At 46.1% G+C, this 27,541-nt stretch overlaps 1 protein-coding gene across 3 annotated transcripts in view; it reads left to right on the forward strand.

Moving 5' to 3' along the window:
* STXBP5L (syntaxin binding protein 5L) overlaps window positions 1-27,541 on the forward strand; it is a 195,895-nt gene that overhangs the window by 91,340 nt on the left and 77,014 nt on the right. For all 3 annotated transcript variants that reach the window (XM_044287379.1, XM_044287383.1, XM_044287380.1), the window contains exons 4-9: window positions 1,191-1,291; window positions 10,610-10,744; window positions 18,337-18,400; window positions 22,115-22,198; window positions 23,184-23,307; window positions 23,452-23,530. In XM_044287379.1, the coding sequence (XP_044143314.1) occupies window positions 1,191-1,291; window positions 10,610-10,744; window positions 18,337-18,400; window positions 22,115-22,198; window positions 23,184-23,307; window positions 23,452-23,530 (587 nt within the window). The remainder of the gene's footprint in view (window positions 1-1,190; window positions 1,292-10,609; window positions 10,745-18,336; window positions 18,401-22,114; window positions 22,199-23,183; window positions 23,308-23,451; window positions 23,531-27,541) is intronic.

The following is a 27,541-nucleotide window of genomic DNA, read 5'->3' on the forward strand; positions in this document are numbered from 1 at the left end:
GCACTTCTATAGGTTGTAGTGGTCATGTAGACACTTCCATAGGTTGTAGTGGTCATCTAGACATTTCCATAGGTCATAGTGGTTATCTGAGGCACTTCTATAGGTCGTAGTGGTCATCTAGACACTTCGATAGATTGTAGTGGTCATCTAAGGCACTTCTATAGGTCGTAGTGGTCATCTAAGGCACTTCCATAGGTTTTAGTGGTAATCTAAGGCACTCCTATAGTTTGTAGTGGTCATCTAGACACTTCTATAGGTTGTAGTGGTCATCTAAGGCACTTCTATAGGTTGTAGTGGTCATGTAGACACTTCCATAGGTTGTAGTGGTCATCTAGACACTTCTATAGGTTGTAGTGGTCATCTAGACACTTCTATAGGTTGTAGTGGTCATCTAAGGCACTTCCATAGGTTGTAGTGGTCATCTAGACACTTCTATAGGTCGTAGTGGTCATCTAGACACTTCTATGTTTTGTAGTAGTCATGTAGACCCTTCCATAGGTTGTAGTGGTCATCTAAGGCACTTCTATAGGTTGTAGTGGTCATGTAGACACTTCCATAGGTTGTAGTGGTCATCTAGACACTTCTATGGGTTGTAGTAGTCATGTAGACCCTTCCATAGGTTGTAGTGGTCATCTAAGGCACTTCTATAGGTTGTAGTGGTCATCTAGACACTTCTATAGGTTGTAGTGGTCATCTAGACACTTCTATAGGTTGTAGTGGTCGTCTAGACACTTCTATAGGTTGTAGTGGTCATCTAAGGCACTTCCATAGGTTTTCGTGGTCATCTAGACACTTCCATAGGTTGTAGTGGAGGGGGGGGGGGGGCATGGGGCACTAGAATGTGCAGATGCCAATGTCTATGAGGTGTCTGCCCATCTGCGTCTGTACATCCTGACTGCAGGCATCTGTCATGTCATTGGCATCTGGTACATGGCTTCTACTCAGCATCTGTCAGACAGGGGTAATCGTTCAGTACATGCCCAGTAGATTACCCTAATCGTGGTGAGTGCCCGTATGCCACTGCAGGATATGAGCAGATAGGCACCAGCTTGTAACACTGTAAGTAGGGATTCCCGCTTGCCACCTTCCCTTGTGGTCCTGGTGCTGCCCATAGGTGACACACCTGCGTAGCATCCCATTATTTCTCCTTCAGAGTGTGGTCCTTGTCACCTCGTTCCTTGTGTCCGCAGGGTGCCTTGGTCACTGCATGTGCCGACGAGACGCTTCACTTGTGGAGCCTGAGGCAGAAGCGTCCAGCTGTGCTCCACTCGCTTAGATTTAACAAGGAACGGTAAGAGGAATATCTGCGCAGAGATAACACTGGGGGGTGGAAATTACTGACCTGCTGGGGAGCGAGGGCCGTGCAGCAGACCTGTAGATGAGGAGCAGGACTGTGCAGCCACATCGCAACGGGGCTTCTATCATATCCTACGTGAAAAAATTACAGGCAACGAGCAACAATCACAGCCGTGTCTGAAAAGTCTGCCATAGGGAACACTTCATCATAGGACATAATACAAGTCACATGTGATTCTGACACACATGGTGTTGAGCCCTAGTCTAAAATGTGTCTGCATAGCCAGATACTAAATCTATACTCCAGAGCTGCACTCACTATTCTGCTGGTGGAGAAACTGTGTACATACATTACTTATCCTGTACTGATCCTCAGTTACACCCTGTATTATACTCCAGAGCTGCACTCACTATTCTGCTGGTGGAGAAACTGTGTACATACATTACTTATCCTGTACTGATCCTCAGTTACACCCTGTATTATACTCCAGAGCTGCACTCACTATTCTGCTGGTGCAGTCACTGTGTACATACATTACTTATCCTGCACTGATCCTGAGTTACAGCCTGTACTATACCCCAGAGCTGCACTCACTATTCTGCTGGTGCAGTCACTGTGTACATACATTACTTATCCTGTACTGATCCTGAGTTACAGCCTGTACTATACCCCAGAGCTGCACTCACTATTCTGCTGGTGCAGTCACTGTGTACATACATTACTTATCCTGTACTGATCCTGAGTTACATCCTGTATTATACTCCAGAGCTGCACTCACTATTCTGCTGGTGCAGTCACTGTGTACATACATTACTTATCCTGTACTGATCCTGAGTTACAGCCTGTACTATACCCCAGAGCTGCACTCACTATTCTGCTGATACAGTCACTGTGTACATACATTACTTATCCTGTACTGCTCCTGAGTTACATCCTGTATTATACTCCAGAGCTGCACTCACTATTCTGCTGGTGGAGTCACTGTGTACATACATTACTTATCCTGTACTGATCCTAAGTTACATCCTGTATTATACCCCAGAGCTGCACTCACTATTCTACTGGTGCAGTCACTGTGTACATACATTACTTATCCTGTACTGATCCTGAGTTACATCCTGTATTATACTCCAGAGCTGCACTCACTATTCTGCTGGTGCAGTCACTGTGTACATACATTACTTATCCTGTACTGATCCTGAGTTACATCCTGTATTATACTCCAGAGCTGCACTCACTATTCTGCTGGTGGAGTCACTGTGTCCATACATTACTTATCCTGTACTAATCCTGAGTTACATCCTGTATTATACTCCAGAGCTGCACTCACTATTCTGCTGGTGGAGTCACTGTGTACATACATTACTTATCCTGTACTGATACTGAGTTACATCCTGTATTATACTCCAGAGCTGCACTCACTATTCTGCTGGTGCAGTCACTGTGTACATACATTACTTATCCTGTACTGATCCTGAGTTACATCCTGTATTATACTCCAGAGCTGCACTCACTATTCTGCTGATACAGTCACTGTGTACATACATTACTTATCCTGTACTGATCCTGAGTTACATCCTGTATTATACTCCAGAGCTGCACTCACTATTCTGCTGGTGGAGTCACTGTGTACATACATTACATTACTTATCCTGTACTGATCCTGAGTTACATCCTGTATTATACTCCAGAGCTGCACTCACTATTCTGCTGGTGCAGTCACTGTGTACATACATTACTTATCCTGTACTGATCCTGAGTTACATCCTGTATTATACTCCAGAGCTGCACTCACTATTCTGCTGGTGCAGTCACTGTGTACATACATTACTTATCCTGTACTGATCCTGAGTTACATCCTGTATTATACTCCAGAGCTGCACTCACTATTCTGCTGGTGCAGTCACTGTGTACATACATTACTTATCCTGTACTGATCCTGAGTTACATCCTGTATTATACTCCAGTGCTGCACTCGCTATTCTGCTGGTGCAGTCACTGTGTACATACATTACTTATCCTGTACTGATCCTGAGTTACATCCTGTATTATACTCCAGAGCTGCACTCACTATTCTGCTGGTGCAGTCACTGTGTACATACATTAATTATCCTGTACTGATCCTGAGTTACATCCTGTATTATACTCCAGTGCTGCACTCGCTATTCTGCTGGTGCAGTCGCTGTGTACATACATTACTTATCCTGTACTGATCCTGAGTTACATCCTGTATTATACTCCAGAGCTGCACTCACTGTTCTGCTGGTGAAGTCACTGTGCACATACATTACTTATCCTGTACTGATCCTGAGTTACATCCTGTATTATACTCCAGAGCTGCACTCACTATTCTGCTGGTGGAGTCACTGTGTCCATACATTACTTATCCTGTACTAATCCTGAGTTACATCCTGTATTATACTCCAGAGCTGCACTCACTATTCTGCTGGTGGAGTCACTGTGTACATACATTACTTATCCTGTACTGATACTGAGTTACATCCTGTATTATACTCCAGAGCTGCACTCACTATTCTGCTGGTGCAGTCACTGTGTACATACATTACTTATCCTGTACTGATCCTGAGTTACATCCTGTATTATACTCCAGAGCTGCACTCACTATTCTGCTGATACAGTCACTGTGTACATACATTACTTATCCTGTACTGATCCTGAGTTACATCCTGTATTATACTCCAGAGCTGCACTCACTATTCTGCTGGTGGAGTCACTGTGTACATACATTACATTACTTATCCTGTACTGATCCTGAGTTACATCCTGTATTATACTCCAGAGCTGCACTCACTATTCTGCTGGTGCAGTCACTGTGTACATACATTACTTATCCTGTACTGATCCTGAGTTACATCCTGTATTATACTCCAGAGCTGCACTCACTATTCTGCTGGTGCAGTCACTGTGTACATACATTACTTATCCTGTACTGATCCTGAGTTACATCCTGTATTATACTCCAGAGCTGCACTCACTATTCTGCTGGTGCAGTCACTGTGTACATACATTACTTATCCTGTACTGATCCTGAGTTACATCCTGTATTATACTCCAGTGCTGCACTCGCTATTCTGCTGGTGCAGTCACTGTGTACATACATTACTTATCCTGTACTGATCCTGAGTTACATCCTGTATTATACTCCAGAGCTGCACTCACTATTCTGCTGGTGCAGTCACTGTGTACATACATTAATTATCCTGTACTGATCCTGAGTTACATCCTGTATTATACTCCAGTGCTGCACTCGCTATTCTGCTGGTGCAGTCGCTGTGTACATACATTACTTATCCTGTACTGATCCTGAGTTACATCCTGTATTATACTCCAGAGCTGCACTCACTATTCTGCTGGTGCAGTCACTGTGTACATACATTACTTATCCTGTACTGATCCTGAGTTACATCCTGTATTATACTTCAGAGCTGCACTCACTATTCTGCTGGTGCAGTCACTGTGTACATACATTCCTTATCCTGTACTGATCCTGAGTTACATCCTGTATTATACTCCAGAGCTGCACTCACTATTCTGCTGGTGCAGTCACTGTGTACATACATTACTTATCCTGTACTGATCCTGAGTTACATCCTGTATTATACTCCAGAGCTGCACTCACTATTCTGCTGGTGGAGTCACTGTGTACATACATGACTTATCCTGTACTGATCCTGAGTTACATCCTGCATTATACCCCAGAGCTGCACTCACTATTCTGCTGGTGCAGTCACTGTGTACATACATTACTTATCCTGTACTGATCCTGAGTTACATCCTGTATTATACTCCAGAGCTGCACTCATGAATGAATTTTATTCACTTAATGCCGTCAGTACAAAACATTAGAGTTGAGGTCAGGCAGGAACACATAGTATTATAATTCGGTGTAATGCTGTGGGTCCATGTCATAGGAGCAGCATTTAGGACAGAAAATACCTCTGAGACACGGATCGTATTTCTCGCACTGAATATGCTCATGTAAACTTGATCTATTGCAGCTCAGTTTCGTGTCCTTTTTTCTGCAGCTTTCAATGTATTATAGCTCAGGGGTCGTGTCCTTTTTGCTGCAGCTCTCAGTGTATTATAGCTAGGGGGTCGTGCCCTTTTTGCTGCAGCTCTCAGTGTATTATAGCTCGGGGGTCGTGTCCTTTTTGCTGCAGCTCTCAGTGTATTATAGCTCGGGGGTCGTGTCCTTTTTGCTGCAGATCTAGATGTATTACAGCTCGGGGGTCGTGTCCTTTTATCTGCAGCTCTCAGTGTATTATAGCTCAGGGGTCGTGTCCTTTTATCTGCAGCTCTCAATGTATTATAGCTCAGGGGTCGTGTCCTTTTATCTGCAGCTCTCAATGTATTATAGCTCAGGGGTCGTGTCCTTTTTGCTGCAGCTTTCAATGTATAATAGCTCAGGGGTCGTGTCCTTTTATCTGCAGCTCTCAGTGTATTATAGCTCAGGGGTCGTGTCCTTTTTGCTGCAGCTCTCAGTGTATTATAGCTCAGGGGTCGTGTCCTTTTTTCTGCAGCTCTCAATGTATTACAGCTCGGTGGTCGTGTCCTTTTTGCTGCAGCTTTCAATGTATTATAGCTCAGGGGTCGTGTCCTTTTTGCTGCAGCTCTCAGTGTATTATAGCTCAGGGGTCGTGTCCTTTTTGCTGCAGCTCTCAATGTATTAAAGCTCAGGGGTCGTGTCCCTTTTGCTGCAGCTCTCAGTGTATTATAGCTCAGGGGTCGTGTCCTTTTTGCTGCAGCTCTCAGTGTATTATAGCTCAGGGGTCGTGTCCTTTTTGCTGCAGCTCTCAGTGTATTATAGCTCAGGGGTCGTGTCCTTTTTTCTGCAGCTCTCAATGTATTACAGCTCGGTGGTCGTGTCCTTTTTGCTGCAGCTTTCAATGTATTATAGCTCAGGGGTCGTGTCCTTTTTGCTGCAGCTCTCAGTGTATTATAGCTCAGGGGTCGTGTCCTTTTTGCTGCAGCTCTCAATGTATTATAGCTCAGGGGTCGTGTCCCTTTTGCTGCAGCTCTCAGTGTATTATAGCTCAGGGGTCGTGTCCTTTTTGCTGCAGCTCTCAGTGTATTATAGCTCAGGGGTCGTGTCCTTTTTGCTGCAGCTCTCAGTGTATTATAGCTCAGGGGTCGTGTCCTTTTTGCTGCAGCTCTCAGTGTATTATAGCTCAGGGGTCGTGTCCTTTTTGCTGCAGCTCTCAGTGTATTATAGCTCAGGGGTCGTGTCCTTTTTGCTGCAGCTCTCAGTGTATTATAGCTCAGGGGTCGTGTCCTTTTTGCTGCAGCTCTCAGTGTATTATAGCTCAGGGGTCGTGTCCTTTTTGCTGCAGCTCTCAGTGTATTATACCTCGGGGGTCGTGTCCTTTTTGCTGCAGCTGTCTCCCTTTGTGTCACAGCTTGCAGCAGTAGATACATCTGGCGGCAGAGGACCTGAGCGCGTCTGACGATGATTATCCACCTCAGTAGGCGGATGTGCGCAATACTATACAGATTGAACACCAGGGGGCGCCATTATAATGAGGTAGCGGGTCTCCAGAGTGACCCGATTTTCACTCTGAATTATATTTAATGATGGCTCCGCCCATTTAAAGCGTTAATCGATCCGAATTATGCGACTTATTTTTAGACAGAACTAAACATGTAGAATGAAGGCGACGGTTTTCCGGATTTCCTGTGACCGGGGGCGCAGCGGTCGGCCCTTGTGGATGTGCGGAGATCTTCAGTGGAGCGCAGGCAATATGCACTCAGTGAGCGCTCTCGTATCCTGCCCTGTAATTATGTCAGCGCAGGAAGGCGGTAAAGCATCGGAGCGATCAGGCAGAGCGCCTCCCCGAGGAGCAGCCGTGACTGGATCCGCCACACGCGCACACCCTTGTCAGGAACTTATCAGAGGCTGAAGTACATGGCGGCCGTGTCAGAGGCGGCAGATATCACGGCAGATGGAATCATGGGGTCTCCAGGGGCAGGAGTCTCATCATCCGTCCATCACTCTCTTCTGCCATCTCCTGGGAGACTGAAATATGACAATGTACGTGTCCTGACTGTGGAGAGACCGAGGGCAAGAGGAGCTGTCGCCTCCCCATAAAGTAACAATGTTACTCTGCATTGAGCAGTACCTCTGTTACTCCTCCTAGAAATGTATGATCTATTGACAGCTGAGTGTTACCGCCTGGGGGGGCCCTACATACTGACATTGGACATTCAGTTCTGACGGTGTCGGGACGAACCCCTGTTATCAGTTTCTCCCTAGACTTCTATGAGGAGTAACAGAGGGACAGCCAAGTGTAGAGCTGTAAGGAATTGTTATTTCGTGTGGCGTCTTCGCTGGCAGCAGAGGCGACAGAACCTGATATTCTGAAAACTGCGCCATACTCCTGCACCTGAGGGAGCGGCCAGCGCTTCTCGCGCCCGACGTGTATAATACCCGACGACCCGCGGGCTCAGTCATCAGCACATACCGCCCTCTGTCTGCGACCAGATTAGCAGACATTCCGGATTATGGGACGACCTTGGAAAGCTTTCTTCAGGAAGACCAGAAGCTTCCTTTTTAATGGTCTGGTCGTTTCTGCGCCCCCCTGAACACGGAGGAACTCTGAGATAAGAGGATTCGCCGCCACGTGCTCAGAATGAACCAAAATTGGGCCCGAAGAGCGGTGGCTGTAGTAAGTCGCCAGTCCTCACGCCCCGGGCCTCTCTGCTGCAGGCACCGCCATCCGCCCTGCGGTCTGACTCATTTAGGATCTGACCCCGTCTTTGATTTCCTTAGGGATCGAAGCGTTTTCTGTTACCGCTGTTGTCAGGGGCAGATCTGGTGTCAGCGCCAGGGGCCCCGAGCATTTTCTACCCCATTCACACACTCCAGAAAACATCACAGCAGAATAAAGAATATTCTGCGGATTTTATAAACCATTCGCTTTTGCTGCAGACTCTACCCGGAAAAGATGAGGATTCGCTTCAAATCCGTATTTTAGGTGCAAGTGTTTTTTTTTTAAATCTCCAGAGGATTCGCCCATGGCAGATCCGTGCCATGTGAACAGGGCCCGACTGTAATCTGATGATTACAGCATAGTCATCTTCAGCAGGGGTCCTGTGGGACTGGAGTAGAGCGCTCATCATCTGACATGGTGTCTCAGCGGCCATGATACCACACATTGCTCATCATCAGTGCTGCGACACCCTGGCCGAGGATGCAGTGCCATCTTTGTGGTGCTGATTCCTTCACGTTAATGCACTTGTTTTTATGTGCTGCAACGTTCCGCATAATGAGGTCATCGGCACGTTCCCTTTACCTCCTGTCTCTCTCCACTTTGATTTGCTGGCCATATGCCCAGATCTTAGTGTGACAGCAAATACACTGAGTGAACTGGCTGCATTCCCTGTACAGACTGCAAGGTGGCTAGGAGTCCGCCAGATAACAAAGTACACTAACAGACAGGCAGCCGGCGGCTTCACCGTGCCCCTCAGTGCTGAAATTATACTTCAGAGCTGCACTCACTATTCTGCTGGTGCAGTCACTGTGTACATGCATTACTTATCCTGTACTGATCCTGAGTTATATCCTGTATTATACTTCAGAGCTGCACTCACTATTCTGCTGGTGCAGTCACTGTGTACATGCATTACTTATCCTGTACTGATCCTGAGTTACATCCTGTACTATACTCCAGAGCTGCACTCACTATTCTGCTGGTGCAGTCACTGTGTACATGCATTACTTATCCTGTACTGATCCTGAGTTACATCCTGTACTATACTCCAGAGCTGCACTCACTATTCTGCTGGTGCAGTCACTGTGTACATGCATTACTTATCCTGTACTGATCCTGAGTTACATCCTGTATTATACTCCAGAGCTGCACTCACTATTCTGCTGGTGCAGTCACTGTGTACATACATTACTTATCCTGTACTGATCCTGAGTTACATCCTGTATTATACTCCAGAGCTGCACTCACTATTCTGCTGGTGCAGTCACTGTGTACATACATTACTTATCCTGTACTGATCCTGAGTTACATCCTGTATTATACTCCAGAGCTGCACTCACTATTCTGCTGGTGCAGTCACTATGTACATACATTACTTACCCTGTACTGATCCTGAGTTACATCCTGTATTATACTCCAGAGCTGCACTCACTATTCTGCTGGTGCAGCCACTGTGTACATACATTACTTATCCTGTACTGATCCTGAGTTACATCCTGTATTATACTCCGGAGCTGCACTCACTATTCTGCTGGTGCAGCCACTGTGTACATACATTACTTATCCTGTACTGATCCTGAGTTACATCCTGCATTATACTCCAGAGCTGCACTCACTATTCTGCTGGTGCAGTCACTGTATACATACATTACTTATCCTGTACTGATCCTCAGTTACATCCTGTATTATACTCCAGAGCTGCACTCACTATTCTGCTGGTGCAGTCACTGTGTACATACATTACTTATCCTGTACTGATCCTGAGTTACATCCTGTATTATACTCCAGAGCTGCACTCACTATTCTGCTGGTGCAGTCACTGTGTACATACATTACTTATCCTGTACTGATCCTGAGTTACATCCTGTATTATACTCCAGAGCCGCACTTACTATTCTGCTGGTGCAGTCACTGTGTACATACATTACTTATCCTGTACTGATCCTGAGTTACATCCTGTATTATACTCCAGAGCTGCACTCACTATTCTGCTGGTGCAGTCACTGTGTACATACATTACTTATCCTGTACTGATCCTGAGTTACATCCTGTATTATACTCCAGAGCTGCACTCACTATTCTGCTAGTGCAGTCACTGTGTACATACATTACTTATCCTGTACTGATCCTGAGTTACATCCTGTATTATACTCCAGAGCTGCACTCACTATTCTGCTGGTGCAGTCACTGTGTACATACATTACTTATCCTGTACTGATCCTGAGTGACATCCTGTATTATACTCCAGAGCTGCACTCACTATTCTGCTGGTGCAGTCACTGTGTACATATATTACTTATCCTGTACTGATCCTGAGTTACATCCTGTATTATACTCCAGAGCTGCACTCACTATTCTGCTGGTGCAGTCACTGTGTACATACATTACCTCTCCTGTACTGATCCTGTGTTATTTCTGTCCTGTACTAGGTTTTGATGGTTTCTTGACCATCAGTTGCTGGATTATCAGACTTTACAGTAGGAGACCCCCATTTGCTGTACCTTCAGGGGTCTGACATGTCAGGATGTGCGTTGCAGGGTGCCCCATGTCATGGTGTGACTAACCAGCTCTCTGGCTCTTTCAGGATCACGTGCTGCCATCTGCCTTTCCAGAGTAAGTGGCTCTACGTGGGGACGGAGAGAGGGAACACGCACATTGTAAATATTTTATCCTTCGTTCTTTCTGGATACATGGTGATGTGGAACAAGGCAATAGAACTGTGAGTACAAACTACCACCACCATCATCATCAGCTGAAGTCACGGGCTCAGCCGTCACTCCTTGCAGTCTCCCCTCTCTGCAGTCAGGTGGTCTGGGGGGTCTACATGTCCACTGTCCCGATGTATGGACCCCTGAGATATATCACCTTCCCACTGAATATGTGATAAATGCTCCTGACAAAATACCCCTCCATTCAATGTATACAGTTCTGCCTCTCAACATCGTTAATGTCTCTGCTTGCTGTCAGTGAGTAGTCCAGAGGCTAAAAATCCATTCAGACTTAATCCTGCTCACACAGCCAAGGGTTTGTTTCAGTGTATCAGTCTAGGCATTGCTAAGCAGTTTGTCAACATATATTCAACATAGATTAGTTAACATTGCACATAAGATGGTCAAGCCCTTCAAGATGCCTGGGACACAAGTGCATGATCTGAGGACAGATGCCATAACAAGCACTGGACTCGTTAAGAGCCATCTGTGCACCCGCAGAGAGATGAGTCTGCCGAGAGCAGCGGTAGAGCTCTGCTAGTGTTATGTAATATTTCTTCATGGTTAAATTTCCCTAAAAAACAGCTCTGCCTGGTCTCCTATATGAATGCAGCGTAGGATATAGGAGGAGGGGGCTGAGCAGGAGGATGTATGTTTTTTATGTAAAATGTTTTTTATTTATTTAACAAGAACAGAGAAAGCCTGTGAGTCCTGGTTCTCCTGCCCACTCATAGAGAAAGCCTGTGAGTCCTGGTTCTCCTGCCCACTCATAGAGAAAGCCTGTGAGTCCTGGTTCTCCTGCCCACTCATAGAGAAAGCCTGTGAGTCCTGCTTCTCCTGCCCACTCATAGAGAAAGCCTGTGAGTCCTGCTTCTCCCGCCCACTCATAGAGAAAGCCTGTGAGTCCTGCTTCTCCCGCCCACTCATAGAGAAAGCCTGTGAGTCCTGCTTCTCCTGCTTACTCATAGAGAAAGCCTGTGAGTCCTGCTTCTCCTGCTTACTCATAGAGAAAGCCTGTGAGTCATGCTTCTCCCGCCCACTCATAGAGAAAGCCTGTGAGTCCTGCTTCTTCCGCCTATTCATAGAGAAAGCCTGTGAGTCCTGCTTCCTCTACCCACTCCTAGAGAAAGCCTGTGAGTCCTGCTTCTCCTGCCCACTCATAGAGAAAGCCTGTGAGTCCTACTTCTTCCGCCCACTCCTAGAGAAAGCCTGTGAGTCCTGCTTCTCCTGCCCACTCATAGAGAAAGCCTGTGAGTCCTGCTTCTCCCGCCCACTCATAGAGAAAGCCTGTGAGTCCTGCTTCTCCTGCCCACTTCTAGAGAAAGCCTGTGAGTCTATTTGCCCAAAAAAAAGTTTTTTTAAAACCTGTCAATCACTTACTTAAGGTGCCCAAGGGGAGGTCCGTTAATACAGGTTGCCCGGCCGCACCCCTCGCCGCCCTGTGCCCAGCGTCACCTTCCCTGTCTTCAGCGCCGCCTTCGCAATCCTCCCCTTCCCTCTGCCAGATCCCGTGCCTGCGCACTAGGCTCAGGCTGAGCCTAGTGCGCAGGCACGGGATCTTGCAGAGGGAAGGGGAGGATTGCGAAGGCGGCTCTGAGCTGTAGAAGGCGGCGCTGAAGACAGGGAAGGCGGCGCTGGGCACAGGGCGGCGAGGGGTGCGGCCGGGCAACCTGTATTAACGGACCTCCCCTTGGGCACCTTAAGTAAGTGATTGACAGGTTTTAAAAAAACAGTTTTTTGGGCAAATAGAGCCACAGTGAGGTTTAATAAGGCCAGCTTAGGATTCTTCCTGTTAGTCTGGACATGAGCATATGTTTAGGCTAGAGGGGTTAAATCTGATGACAGAATCCCTTTAATAGCATATCCTAGCACTATGCCACCAATGTCTGAGATGAGACAACCCCTTTAATATCTGGCCTTTTAATTTATACCAGGTATAGCAAATGGTAAAATCTGTGGTCACATTTGGTGAAAGAAAATGCCAAAACCCAAAGCAGAACATTCTAATTTTGATGCAAATTTTGGTGGCTTGTCTTCATAAAAAATCTTCCTCTATCTGTAATACAAGTATTACATGGTATATACACACACATGTATGGCATATATACCCAGATACATATGGTACATATACACATTATACACACACATATAAAAAATATGTATATATATATATATATATACACTCACCTAAAGAATTATTAGGAACACCTGTTCTATTTCTCATTAATGCGATTATCTAGTCAACCAATCACATGGCAGTTGCTCCAATGCATGTAGGGTTGTGGTCCTGGTCAAGACAATCTCCTGAACTCCAAACTGAATGTCAGAATGGGAAAGAAAGGTGGGCTACAACAGCAGAAGACCCCACCGGGTACCACTCATCTCCACTACAAATAGGAAAAAGAGGCCACAATTTGCACGAGCTCCACCAAAATTGGACTGTTGAAGACTGGAAAAATGTTGCCTGGTCTGATGAGTCTCGATTTCTGTTGAGACATTCAAATGGTAGAGTCCGAATTTGGCGTAAACAGAATGAGAACATGTATCCGTCATGCCTTGTTACCACTGTGCAGGCTGGTGGTGGTGGTGTAATGGTGTGGGGGATGTTTTCTGGGCACACTTTAGGCCCCTTAGTGCCAATTGGCCATCGTTTAAATGCCACGGGCTACCTGAGCATTGTTTCTGACCATGTCCATCCCTTCATGACCACCATGTACCCATCCTCTGATGGCTACTTCCAGCAGGATAATGCACCATGTCACAAAGCTCCAATCATTTCAAATTGGTTTCTTGAACATGACAATGAGTTCACTGTCCGAAAATGGCCCCACAGTCACCAGATCTCAACCCAATAGAGCATCTCTGGGATGTGGTGGAACGGGAGCTTCGTGCCCTGGATGTACATCCCTCAAATCTCCATCAACTGCAAGATGCTATCCTATCAATATGGGCCAACATTTCTAAAGAATGCTATCAGCACCTTGTGGAATCAATGCCACGTAGAATTAAGGCAGTTCTGAAGACAAAAGGGGGCCCAACACCGTATTAGTATGGTGGTCCTAATAATTCTTTAGGTGAGTGTATATAGCATATAAATATACAGAATATATAGACACATATACTGTATAACATATACATATCCCCGCCCCCACTCATATAGACAGCCTGTGAGTCCTGTATCCCCGCCCACTAATATAGACAGCCTGTGAGTCCTGTATCCCCGCCCACTAATATAGACAGCCTGTGAGTCCTGTATCCCCGCCCACTAATATAGACAGCCTGTGAGTCCTGTATCCCTGCCCACTAATATAGACAGCCTGTGAGTCCTGTATCCCCGCCCACTAATACAGACAGCCTGTGAGTCCTGTATCCCCGCCCACTAATATAGACAGCCTGTGAGTCCTGTATCCCCGCCCACTAATACAGACAGCCTGTGAGTCCTGTATCCCCGCCCACTAATATAGACAGCCTGTGAGTCCTGTATCCCCGCCCACTAATACAGACAGCCTGTGAGTCCTGTATCCCCGCCCACTAATATAGACAGCCTGTGAGTCCTGTATCCCCGCCCACTAATACAGACAGCCTGTGAGTCCTGTATCCCCGCCCACTAATATAGACAGCCTGTGAGTCCTGTATCCCCGCCCACTAATATAGACAGCCTGTGAGTCCTGCTACTTCTACACTCATAGAGAAAGCCTGTCTACGTAGAAGTCAGTTTCACAGGCTTTCTCTATGAGCCCTGGCGGCTACATATATACACACACACAGAAAAACTATACACCCCCTATCCTAGCCTACCCCCTCTGTCCTTTGCCTCCTTCAGATAGGCATCTGATTCATCTTTTATTTTCCATCTCTGAGGGCTCTGGATTTCCTGGAGAACCCACCATACATTAAATAGTCTCATGCTGGATTACTTTTAGGCTGGACCAGTGGCTTTACTCAGTGTCGGACTGGGGTGCCTAGGGCCCACCAGTAAAATTTATTTTGAGGGCCCACCTTACGGATAGATTCAAATATTACCTGCTCGCACAGCAGCAGACCAGGGTCCCTGCAGCGACTTTGAGAACGTGGGTCCCCCAAAAAAGAGGATACTGCTTGGTCTGCCTCTGTACCCAGAAGCCATCTCAGCTACCTGATGCATCTATGATAAACTGGGTAGTTTCTTAAATAATCTATGTCACAATGTGGGAGGAGGGGAGGAACACCAGAATGACAACAGATGGAAAATGACCAGGAACTAGGCCTCAAGGCTAGGGAAAGGGAAATGGTGACCACCTAGGAAACCCTAAACCTAGCCCTGACTCCTGTCAGTATGAATAGACCCTGAAGGTGGGAATATTCATACACCAGAAACCTAGGCCCTAGTAACCCTGAAAATCTTTAAGAGTAGTGACAGGGTCTGAGACGAGTGGTTCCTTCCCAGATGAACGAATCAGCGTCTCCCTGAGGCCTAGTAAACAACGAGCAAATGGGAGCAACGAAATACAAGGTGATCAATGATCAGGAACTCAGATGAGGACCACACACCAGCTCTTCTAACTCCAGGCAGATAATATCAACCACATGGTATGAAGTGTGAGTCCAGACTAAATAGAGGAGCAGTAATGACCACAAACTACACCTGCGACAAGAGGTGTGGTCATTACCAACAACAACACTGCAAAGTGAAAACCGAGAGGCTGTCAGATGACCTAACGTGCAGCCAGTCTCTCAGATCTTCTAACCTCTGTCACAGGAGGGACCGTGACAATCTACTCATGTTTTATATGAACATAGACTGGTTGAGGTGCTGTACACTACCTATCTATATGTAGTGCAATCACTCTACTGTGTTATGTGCCACTTGGGCAGGGGGTAGTAGACTAGGGGCCCACCTTGCTCAGGGGCCCATTGGGGGATTCACCTGTACCCCTGTGGGCTAGGCTGAGCCTGGCTTTACTGGTGTTGGCCAGTCCCTGGAGGCTTCTCAGACATCACCATAGTGGTCACTGCTGGAGTACAGCAGAAGTCCTATTACTGGAGGTTCTGTCTTGGGGACCTTGGTAGGTACACATCAGATTGCTGTTGACGGATCAGTGTCACTCCTGCAGCTGCACACCCCTCCTCTTCCTCCATAGAGATTACATTCCCAGTCATGCACATTGATGAGAGGACGAGAGTCAGCGCCTGATTCTTTTATACTATCAGGAATATAATGAACTAGTTGAGATCGTCAGATCCACCCCCCCCCCCACCGGATCTGCACCCCATTAAAGTGAAATGCCGCAGCCTTTACTGCCATTGCTTTACGTTGTGGCATTTAGGAAATGAATACAAATCTGCCGACTCTGCAATTACTCCGGTGATAAATCTTCTCTCCCATAAATCACATGTGACCTTTCCATACAGACTCCAGTCCGGGCTCCTGCATTACTCCTCCTGCACTGATATATATATTATATACTTCCTTCATTGGTCTTCTCTGTGTCTTCAGTTTTATCACACACATTGAGTTACAGAGTCTCATACTGACTCTGTGCTCCTCCTGTACATGTCAAGAATAAGGAGCAGCTTATTACTGTTTTATTTCAGCTAAATTTTATATCCTCATTTATATTGTGTCTGTGTTCCCAAATAACCTTCCTGTACTCATATGACCGGGTCTGATAAAGAGTCCCTGAAACAAATCCCACAAAAAAAGCCTCACAGAGCTTACTTATACTCCAGAGCTGCACTCACTATTCTGCTGGTGCAGTCACTGTGTACATACATTACTTATCCTGTACTGATCCTGAGTCACATCCTGTATTATCCTCCAGAGCTGCACTCACTATTCTGCTGGTGCAGTCACTGTGTACATACATTACTTATCCTGTACTGATCCTGAGTTACATGCTGTATTATACTCCAGAGCTGCACTCACTATTCTGCTGGTGCAGTCATTGTGTACATACATTACTTATCCTGTACTGATCCTGAGTCACATCCTGTATTATCCTCCAGAGCTGCACTCACTATTCTGCTGGTGCAGTCATTGTGTACATACATTACTTATCCTGTACTGATCCTGGGTTACATCCTGTATTATACTCCAGAGCTGCACTCACTATTCTGCTGGTGCAGTCACTGTGTACATACATTACTTATCCTGTACTGATCCTGAGTCACATCCTGTATTATCCTCCAAAGCTGCACTCACTATTCTGCTGGTGCAGTCACTGTGTACATACATTACTTATCCTGTACTGATCCTGAGTTACATCCGGTATTATACTCCAGAGCTGCACTCACTATTCTGCTGGTGGAGTCACTGTGTACATACATTACTTATCCTGTACTGATCCTGAGTTACATCCTGTATTATACTCCAGAGCTGTACTCACTATTCTGCTGATGCAGTCACTGTGTACATACATTACTTATCCTGTACTGATCCTGAGTTACATCCTGTATTATACTCCAGAGCTGCACTCACTATTCTGCTGGTGCAGTCACTGTGTACATACATTACTTATCCTGTACTGATCCTGGGTTACATCCTGTATTATACTCCAGAGCTGCACTCACTATTCTGCTGGTGCAGTCACTGTATACATACATTACTTATCCTGTACTGATCCTGAGTTACATCCTGTATTATACTCCAGAGCTGCACTCACTATTCTGCTGGTGCAGTCACTGTGTACATACATTACTTATCCTGTACTGATCCTGGGTTACATCCTGTATTATACTCCAGAGCTGCACTCACTATTCTGCTGGTGCAGTCACTGTGTACATACATTACTTATCCTGTACTGATCCTGAGTTACCTCCTGTATTATACTCCAGAGCTGCACTCACTATTCTGCATTTATTGTATGTGTTGTGCCCCATGCCTTGATTTGTGGTCCTCAGTGTAGATGATGAGAATCCCACTTCCAGACCTGTGATGATTGTGTTATCCTGGTGTCCACCGTGCCGCCCCCTCCTGCCACTTCTCCATTGTGCCTCATGCTTTTCAGGATACGCGCGGTGTGAGAAGAACCTCGGCGTCTCACATGTGCTCCAGACCCGTCCATGGACATTGATCTCTTTCCTAATGGAAGCTGAGTGCCGCCATTGATTCTGCCTCCCTATGTGGGTTTCTCCAGATAGAACTCATGGCTTTTGCTGCTGGAAGAGATGATTTAGGTTCTGGGTATTTTCTCTGCTCCCTGTGGTGAGCTGAGTAGACGTGGGAGCATAGGACACTGCGCCCTGTCCCTTTAAGAGACATGAGGGACAGCCTATAACTGTGATGGCTAACCTCCGGCACTCCAGCTGTGGTAAAACTACAACTTCCAAGATGCACACTTGCTTGGCTGTTCTCAGAACTCCATAGAAAAGAATGGAGCATGCTGGGAGTCGTAGTTTCACCACAGCTTGAGTGCCGGAGGTTAGCCATCACTGGCCTATAATATATTCTTGTAGGAGCCTTCCATAAAGTAACATCTTCTATCTTCCTTTGTTCTTATGACTGCTGCTGTCCAACATTCATGAGTTATCGTCACAGCTGAAGGCTGTGTAGACCCTAATATTTCCAGGTAAGGGGCCCCCCTCCTCCTCCTTGTAACTCTCTCTGTCTTTGCCTTCCTGACAGATCCACCAAGACTCACCCGGGGCCAGTTGTACATTTAAGTGACACCCCACGAGATGAAGGCAAGGTAAGGCGCCCCGTGTTCTATTAATTCCTTTCCTGCATGTTAGTCGTCATTTTTAAAGGATTTGTCCATATTGCAATCCTCTGTCCAGTGGCAGCTTCCATCCACAACACAAGGGTCTAAGGATCCTCCGCAGCGCAGTTATAAAACGCAGCTTTTCCTTGACATGTAACCTGTAAAGCCATACTGAGACCTGATTTTTATCCACCCTCATCCTCCAGTTACATCCAGAGCTGCAGACACAATTTTGCTAATTACCATTGAGCTCTCTGGCTGTAGAGATATATCTCCTGCTGCTGCCATTTAAAGGGGTTATCAAATTTTTTCCCCCATGTGCCGGGCCCCTCACAGGCATTATACTTACTCCGCTCCTGGTCACCGCACCGCCGCTTCTCCCTGTACACAGATGAAAACATCCGGTGTTGGGGGAGAGCAGCCAATGGCAGGCGGGGACGAGCCTCCCTAGCATTGCGGGTGACAATAGGGAGGCTCGTCCCCGTCCCCGCCTGCCATTGGCTGCTCCCCCCGACACCGGATGTTTTCATCCGTGTACAAGGAAAAGCAGCAGCAGTGGTGCTGGGAACGGGGTAAGTATATTACCTGTGAGGGGCCCGGCACATGGGGGGGCTGTTTGAGAAATTAGATAACCGCTTTAAATATGTTGCCAAAGCGCAGAGAACAAGTGTCAGAATGGGGGTGATCTCTGCTTTCCCCTTGTCCAGATGATGACATTGTGCTGGGTGTTCACCTCTATACCCTGGTCAAGGTGATGATATTGTGCTGGGTGGTCTCCTCTATACCATGGTCCAGGTGATGACATTGTGCTGGGTGGTCTCCTCTATACCCTGGTCCAGATGATGACATTGTGCTGGGTGGTCTCCTCTATACCCTGATCAAGATGATGACATTGTGCAGGGTGGTCTCCTCTATACCCTGGTCCAGATGATGACATTGTGCTGGGTGGTCTCCTCTATACCCTGATCAAGATGATGACATTGTGCAGGGTGGTCTCCTCTATACCCTGGTCCAGATGATGACATTGTGCTCGGTGGTCTCCTCTATACCACGGTCCAGATGATGACATTGTGCTAAATGATCTCCTCTATACCCTGGTCCAGATGATGTCAATGTGCTGGGGGGTCTCCTCTATATCCTGGTCCAGATGATGACATTGTGCTGGGTGGTCTCCTCTATACCACAGTCCAGATGATGTCAATGTGCTGGGTGGTCTCCTCTATACCCTGGTCCAGATGATGACATTGTGCTGGGTGGTCTCCTCTATACCCTGGTCCAGATGATGACATTGTGCTGGGTGGTCTCCTCTATACCCTGGTCCAGATGATGACATTGTGCTGGGTGGTCTCCTCTATACCCCGGTCCAGATGATGACATTGTGCTGGGTGATCTCCTCTATACTCTGGTTCACTTGATGATATTGTGCTGGGTGATCTCCTCTATAACCTGGTCCAGATGAAGACATTGTGCTGGCTGATCTCCTCTTTCCCAGTCCAGATGATGACATTGTGCTGGGTGATCTCCTCTTTACCATGGTCCAGATGAAGACATTGTGCTGGGGGATCTCCTCTTTCTCCGTCCAGATGAAGACATTGTGCTGGGTGATCTCCTCTATACCACAGTCCAGATGATGACATTGTGCTGGGTGGTCTCCTTTATACCACGGTCCAGATGATGACATTGTGCTGGGTGGTCTCCTCTATACCCTGGTCCAGATGATGACATTGTGCTGGGTGGTCTCCTCTATACCCTGGTCCAGATAATGACATTGTGCTGGGTTATCTTCTGTTAACACCAGTACAAATGACATTGTGCTAAGTGATCTCCTCTATAATCCAGTCCAGATGATGACATTGTGCTGGGTGATCTCCTCTATACTCGTTCCAGATTATGACATTGTGCTGGGTGATCTCCTCTTTACCATGGTCCAGATGATGTCATTGTGCTGGGTGGTCTCCTCTATACCCTGGTCCAGATGATGACATTGTGCTGGGTGGTCTCCTCTATACCCTGATCCAAATGATGACATTGTGCTGGGTGATCTCCTCTATACCCCAGTCCAGATGATGACATTGTGCTGGGTGATCTCCTCTATACCCCAGTCCAGATGATGAGATTGTGCTGGGTGATCTCCTCTATACCCTGGTCCAGTTGATGACATTGTGCGGGGTGATCTCCTCTATACCCCAGTCCAGATGATGACATTGTTCTGGGTGATCTCCTCTATACCCAGGTCTAGATGAGGACATTGTGCTGAGTGATCTCCTCTATACCCCGGTCCAGACGATGACATTGTGCTGGGTGGTCTTCTCTTTACCATGGTCCAGACAATGACAATGTGCTGGGTGATCTCCTTTATACCACGGTCCAGATGATGACATTGTGCTGGGTGGTCTCCTCTATACCCTGGTCCAGATGATGACATTGTGCTGGGTGGTCTCCTCTATACCCTGGTCCAGATAATGACATTGTGCTGGGTTATCTTCTGTTAACACCAGTACAAATGACATTGTGCTAAGTGATCTCCTCTATAATCCAGTCCAGATGATGACATTGTGCTGGGTGATCTCCTCTATACTCGTTCCAGATTATGACATTGTGCTGGGTGATCTCCTCTTTACCATGGTCCAGATGATGTCATTGTGCTGGGTGGTCTCCTCTATACCCTGGTCCAGATGATGACATTGTGCTGGGTGGTCTCCTCTATACCCTGATCCAAATGATGACATTGTGCTGGGTGATCTCCTCTATACCCCAGTCCAGATGATGACATTGTGCTGGGTGATCTCCTCTATACCCCAGTCCAGATGATGAGATTGTGCTGGGTGATCTCCTCTATACCCTGGTCCAGTTGATGACATTGTGCGGGGTGATCTCCTCTATACCCCAGTCCAGATGATGACATTGTTCTGGGTGATCTCCTCTATACCCAGGTCTAGATGAGGACATTGTGCTGAGTGATCTCCTCTATACCCCGGTCCAGACGATGACATTGTGCTGGGTGGTCTTCTCTTTACCATGGTCCAGACAATGACAATGTGCTGGGTGATCTCCTCTTTACCATGGTCCAGATGATGACATTGTGCTGGGTGATCTCCTCTATACCCCAGTCCAGATGATGAGATTGTGCTGGGTGATCTCCTCTATACCCTGGTCCAGTTGATGACATTGTGCTGGGTGATCTCCTCTATACCCCAGTCCAGATGATGACATTGTTCTGGGTGATCTCCTCTATACCCAGGTCTAGATGAGGACATTGTGCTGAGTGATCTCCTCTATACCCCGGTCCAGACGATGACATTGTGCTGGGTGGTCTTCTCTTTACCATGGTCCAGACAATGACAATGTGCTGGGTGATCTCCTCTTTACCATGGTCCAGACAATGACATTGTGCTGGGTGATCTCCTCTTTACCATGGTCCAGATGATGACATTGTGCTGGGTGATCTCCTCTTTCCCCGTCCAGATGATGACATTGTGCTGGGTGATCTCCTCTTTCCCCGGTCCAGATGATGTTGACATCTCAAGATAAAATCCTCCTGTGCGTCTTGTGTTGTGTCGGAGCAGCTTTATTAAAGGACTGGTGTCCAGATTTAGAGAGGTTTTCCAAGTTAGCCAAAAATTTGGACAAGATTTTTATAAACTAGAGAAGCCATACTCTCGTGCCATTCAGTCCTGAGTGACCCCCGTCTTTCTTTTCCAGTTGCTCATTGGATATGAGAGCGGCACCATTGTCCTGTGGGACCTGAGGTGTAAGCGAGCCGATCTGCGATTCTACTATGATGAGGTAAGTGTCCCTCTCCAGCTGTCAGGGTATGATGGGGGATCTCGCAGGGGGTGCAGTAGATGCATGATGGGAGTTATTACCGTCTTATTACATTGTGTATTCTGAGACATGGGGGGGGGGGTTTCCCAGCTCATTCCGCTAGCGTTCCAGCTCCGCCGACCCGATCCATGTCCGGCTTTGTTTACTGGCTCTGTATATCTGTAAGACTGGTGATTGGCTGCAGTCGCACGGGGTATACCGCCAAGTAAGCAGAGGCCGGTGGGCAGAACCGAGTGGTCATGTGTAACCCTTTCATTGCTGGGCTGTTCTATATGCTGCGTTCTAAATGGGATTTTTTTAAAATATTTTTATTAGTCTATCCCCAATTATTTTTTTTGGGCTTGGCTGTACTTAAAAGGGTGTTCTGGTTCGGGGACAACTATCAGATCGGTGGGTGTGCTGCTGCTGGGACCCCCACGAGAACAGGTGCCCCGTAACCCCCTTAAATGAATGGAGCAGCCAGTGGGGCATGTGCGTGCGGACAATTCATTAATTTCTATGGGAATTTCGAGATAGTCGAGTACAGCCCCCACCGATCTAATAGTGATACCCCTTAATCTAACCCGAATACCCCTTTAATCTAACCGAAATACCCCAGCGCTGTATGCGCTGACGTGTGGCGCAGGCTGGTTCCGGTCAACTCCGCACATGGAATCCCTGTGACATCATCATCGTCCCTTACAATTAGCATCGGACATTGAATTTGGGCTATTAGTTCCCTGTCGCGGTGCAGGATCGGCTGTCACAATGACGGGCGCAGTGCCTTCAAAATCCATCCGTAAATGAGCAAGCGTCTGGCACGAGGACCGATACTGGATAAAGGGGTAAGAAGATGTTGGGTCTTGTTGGCGCTGACACTTGCTCCACGCAGGATCGCGGTCTCAGGAACACCTGTGACGTGTCCGGGGCGCGACCGCCAGTAACGTGCATGTGCTCTCCTTCTCAGGCCATTCACTCTATAGGCTGGCACCATGAAGGACGGCAGTTCATGTGCAGCCATTCGGACGGCAGCCTCACCGTGTGGAACCTAAAGAACCCAGCCAAACCCTTCCAAGTCACCATTCCCCATGGTAAGATGGTGCCCAGCGGTTAGGGCATGCTGGGAGTTGTAGTTGGGAAATAACTAGCACCCAGATTGCAGCCTTCACCGGTGGCGTGAGAAGCTGGGAATCGCAGTCACATTGATTTGACGTACGTCTCGTGTTGTCTTGTAGGGAAGAGTCAAAGAGATGGAAGGAAACACGAGTCGTGTAAACCCATATTAAAGGTGGAGTACAGGACGTGTAAGAACAGGTAATGGCGCAACCCTATCCTCTGCAACCTATGGAACGCCACCTGTTGTCAAACCTCAACTCCCAGCATGCACACTGGCTTGGCTGTCCTCTGGACTCCCATAGAACTGAATGGAGCATGCTGGGAGTTGTAGTTTTACAACAGCAGGCTTGCTGGTGGTTGCTGACCCCAATCTAGATTACTACAACTTTCCCTGCTGGTCGCAGGATGCTTGTGCTGATTGTTCTTACAGCAGGGACCGCGCTGCCGCTGGGCAGTACTAATAGTATCTGTAGGATCAGACTACGCCGGGTTTGTAGTCTGTATCCATGGAGACACATAGGACTGCATAGTAGCTGTATACAACGAACAGGAGGCATCGAAGAATTAGGAAAGTTGTTTGCAAAAGTTTACACACCCTTTAAACTGAGCGGGTGTGGTTGGTTGTGACCTGGCGGTCTGCGTGGTGGCTGTGGACACGGGGCCTGTCCGTCCCGGTTACATAATCCCGCACCTTTCACATCTCCGCTCCTTGAAGTGAATGTCTTCCATGGCTGCTGAGGTGAAGTGGCCGCACTGCGTCCTATTGTGCTGCACTTCAAAGGAGATAAAACGGGCCTCGCGCCTCGTCTGCGCCCCGGAGGATCAAACGCGCAAAGCCTTCTTCAATTTCAGAAAGCCCTTTGTTGTGAGAAGCTTTTCCATCTGTCTCTTCAGAAGCCTCTGCCTGGTGGTCGCACATGTGCAGCGCTGCCCATAGATTACACCAGGACACATCCTAATCCAGCTAGTTATCACTGGAGAATGCGATAATCCAGCTAGTTATCATTGGAGAATGCAATAATCCAGCTAGTTATCACTGTAGAATGCAATAATCCAGCTAGTTATCACTGTAGAATGCAACAATCCAGCTAGTTATCACTGGAGAATGCGATAATCCAGCTAGTTATCACTGGAGAATGCGATAATCCAGCTAGTTATCACTGTAGAATGCAATAATCCAGCTAGTTATCACTGTAGAATGCAATAATCCAGCTAGTTATCACTGGAGAATGCAATAATCCAGCTAGTTATCACTGGAGAATGCAATAATCCAGCTAGTTATCACTGTAGAATGCAATAATCCAGCTAGTTATCACTGGAGAATGCAATAATCCAGCTAGTTATCACTGGAGAATGCGATAATGCAGCTAGTTATCACTGGAGAATGCGATAATCCAGCTAGTTATCACTGTAGAATGCAATAATCCAGCTAGTTATCACTGGAGAATGCGATAATCCAGCTAGTTATCACTGTAGAATGCGATAATCCAGCTAGTTATCACTGTAGAATGCGATAATCCAGCTAGTTATCACTGGAGAATGCAATAATCCAGCTAGTTATCACTGGAGAATGCAATAATCCAGCTAGTTATCACTGGAGAATGGAACAATCCAGCTAGTTATCACTGGAGAATGCAACAATCCAGCTAGTTATCACTGTAGAATGCAACAATCCAGCTAGTTATCACTGTAGAATGCAACAATCCAGCTAGTTATCACTGGAGAATGCAACAATCCAGCTAGTTATCACTGTAGAATGCAATAATCCAGCTAGTTATCACTGTAGAATGCAATAATCCAGCTAGTTATCACTGGAGAATGCAATAATCCAGCTAGTTATCACTGGAGAATGCAATAATCCAGCTAGTTATCACTGGAGAATGCAATAATCCAGCTAGTTATCACTGGAGAATGCAATAATCCAGCTAGTTATCACTGGAGAATGCAATAATCCAGCTAGTTATCACTGGAGAATGCAACAATCCAGCTAGTTATCACTGGAGAATGCAACAATCCAGCTAGTTATCACTGGAGAATGCAACAATCCAGCTAGTTATCACTGGAGAATGCAACAATCCAGCTAGTTATCACTGGAGAATGCAACAATCCAGCTAGTTATCACTGTAGAATGCAACAATTCAGCTAGTTATCACTGTAGAATGCAATAATCCAGCTAGTTATCACTGTAGAATGCAATAATCCAGCTAGTTATCACTGTAGAATGCAATAATCCAGCTAGTTATCACTGGAGAATGCAATAATCCAGCTAGTTATCACTGGAGAATGCAATAATCCAGCTAGTTATCACTGGAGAATGCAACAATCCAGCTAGTTATCACTGTAGAATGCAATAATCCAGCTAGTTATCACTGTAGAATGCAATAATCCAGCTAGTTATCACTGTAGAATGCAATAATCCAGCTAGTTATCACTGTAGAATGCAATAATCCAGCTAGTTATCACTGGAGAATGCAATAATCCAGCTAGTTATCACTGGAGAATGCAATAATCCAGCTAGTTATCACTGGAGAATGCAATAATCCAGCTAGTTATCACTGGAGAATGCAACAATCCAGCTAGTTATCACTGGACAATGCAACAATCCAGCTAGTTATCACTGTAGAATTCAACAATCCAGCTAGTTATCACTGTAGAATGCAACAATCCAGCTAGTTATCACTGTAGAATGCAACAATCCAGCTAGTTATCACTGTAGAATGCAACAATTCAGCTAGTTATCACTGTAGAATGCAATAATCCAGCTAGTTATCACTGTAGAATGCAATAATCCAGCTAGTTATCACTGTAGAATGCAATAATCCAGCTAGTTATCACTGGAGAATGCAATAATCCAGCTAGTTATCACTGGAGAATGCAATAATCCAGCTAGTTATCACTGGAGAATGCAACAATCCAGCTAGTTATCACTGTAGAATGCAATAATCCAGCTAGTTATCACTGTAGAATGCAATAATCCAGCTAGTTATCACTGTAGAATGCAATAATCCAGCTAGTTATCACTGGAGAATGCAATAATCCAGCTAGTTATCACTGTAGAATGCAATAATCCAGCTAGTTATCACTGGAGAATGCAATAATCCAGCTAGTTATCACTGGAGAATGCAATAATCCAGCTAGTTATCACTGGAGAATGCAATAATCCAGCTAGTTATCACTGTAGAATGCAATAATCCAGCTAGTTATATCACTGGAGAATGCAATAATTCAGCTAGTTATATCACTGTAGAATGCAATAATCCAGCTAGTTATATCACTGTAGATTACAATAATCCAGCTAGTTATCACTGGAGAATACAATAATAATCCAGATAATTGTACAGTGACTCATCCAAATAGTCATAGATTACTTCAGTCCTGCTACTAATAGCATATAATACCAGCCAGTATATAGTATATAGGACCAGCCAGTATATAGTATATAGGACCAGCCAGTATATAGTATATAGGACCAGCCAGTATATAGTATATAGGACCAGTCAGTATATAATATATAGGACCAGCCAGTATATAATATATAGGACCAGCCAGTATATAATATATATAGGACCAAGCAGTATATAGTATATAGGACCAGCCAGTATCTAATATATAAGACCAGCCAGTATATAATATATATAGGACCAAGCAGTATATAGTATATAGGACCAGCCAGTATATAATATATAGGACCAGCCAGTATATAGGACCAGCCAGTATCTAATATATAGGACCAGCCAGTATATAGTACATAGGACCAGCCAGTATATAGTACATAGGACCAGCCAGTATATAATATATAAGGCCAGCCAGAATAAAGTATATAGGACCAGCCAGTATATAATATATAGGACCAGCCAGTATATAGTATATAGGACCAGCCAGTATATAGTATATAGGACCAGCCAGTATATAGTACATAGGACCAGCCAGTATATAATATATAGGGCCAGCCAGTATATAGTATATAGGACCAGCCAGTATATAATATATAGGACCAGCCAGTATATAGTATATAGGACCAGCCAGTATATAATATATAGGACCAGCCAGTATATAGTATATAGGACCAGCCAGTATATAATATATAGGGCCAGCCAGTATATAATATACACTACCAGCCTTCATATAATATACATTACCAGCCTCCATTTATATGCGGCACCTGCAGGCCGTGACATGAAGTTGTGCGAGGAGTTGTATTACTGGGAC

This window comes from Bufo gargarizans, chromosome 3, assembly GCF_014858855.1.
Source record: "Bufo gargarizans isolate SCDJY-AF-19 chromosome 3, ASM1485885v1, whole genome shotgun sequence".
NCBI classification, from domain to species: Eukaryota; Metazoa; Chordata; class Amphibia; order Anura; family Bufonidae; genus Bufo; species Bufo gargarizans.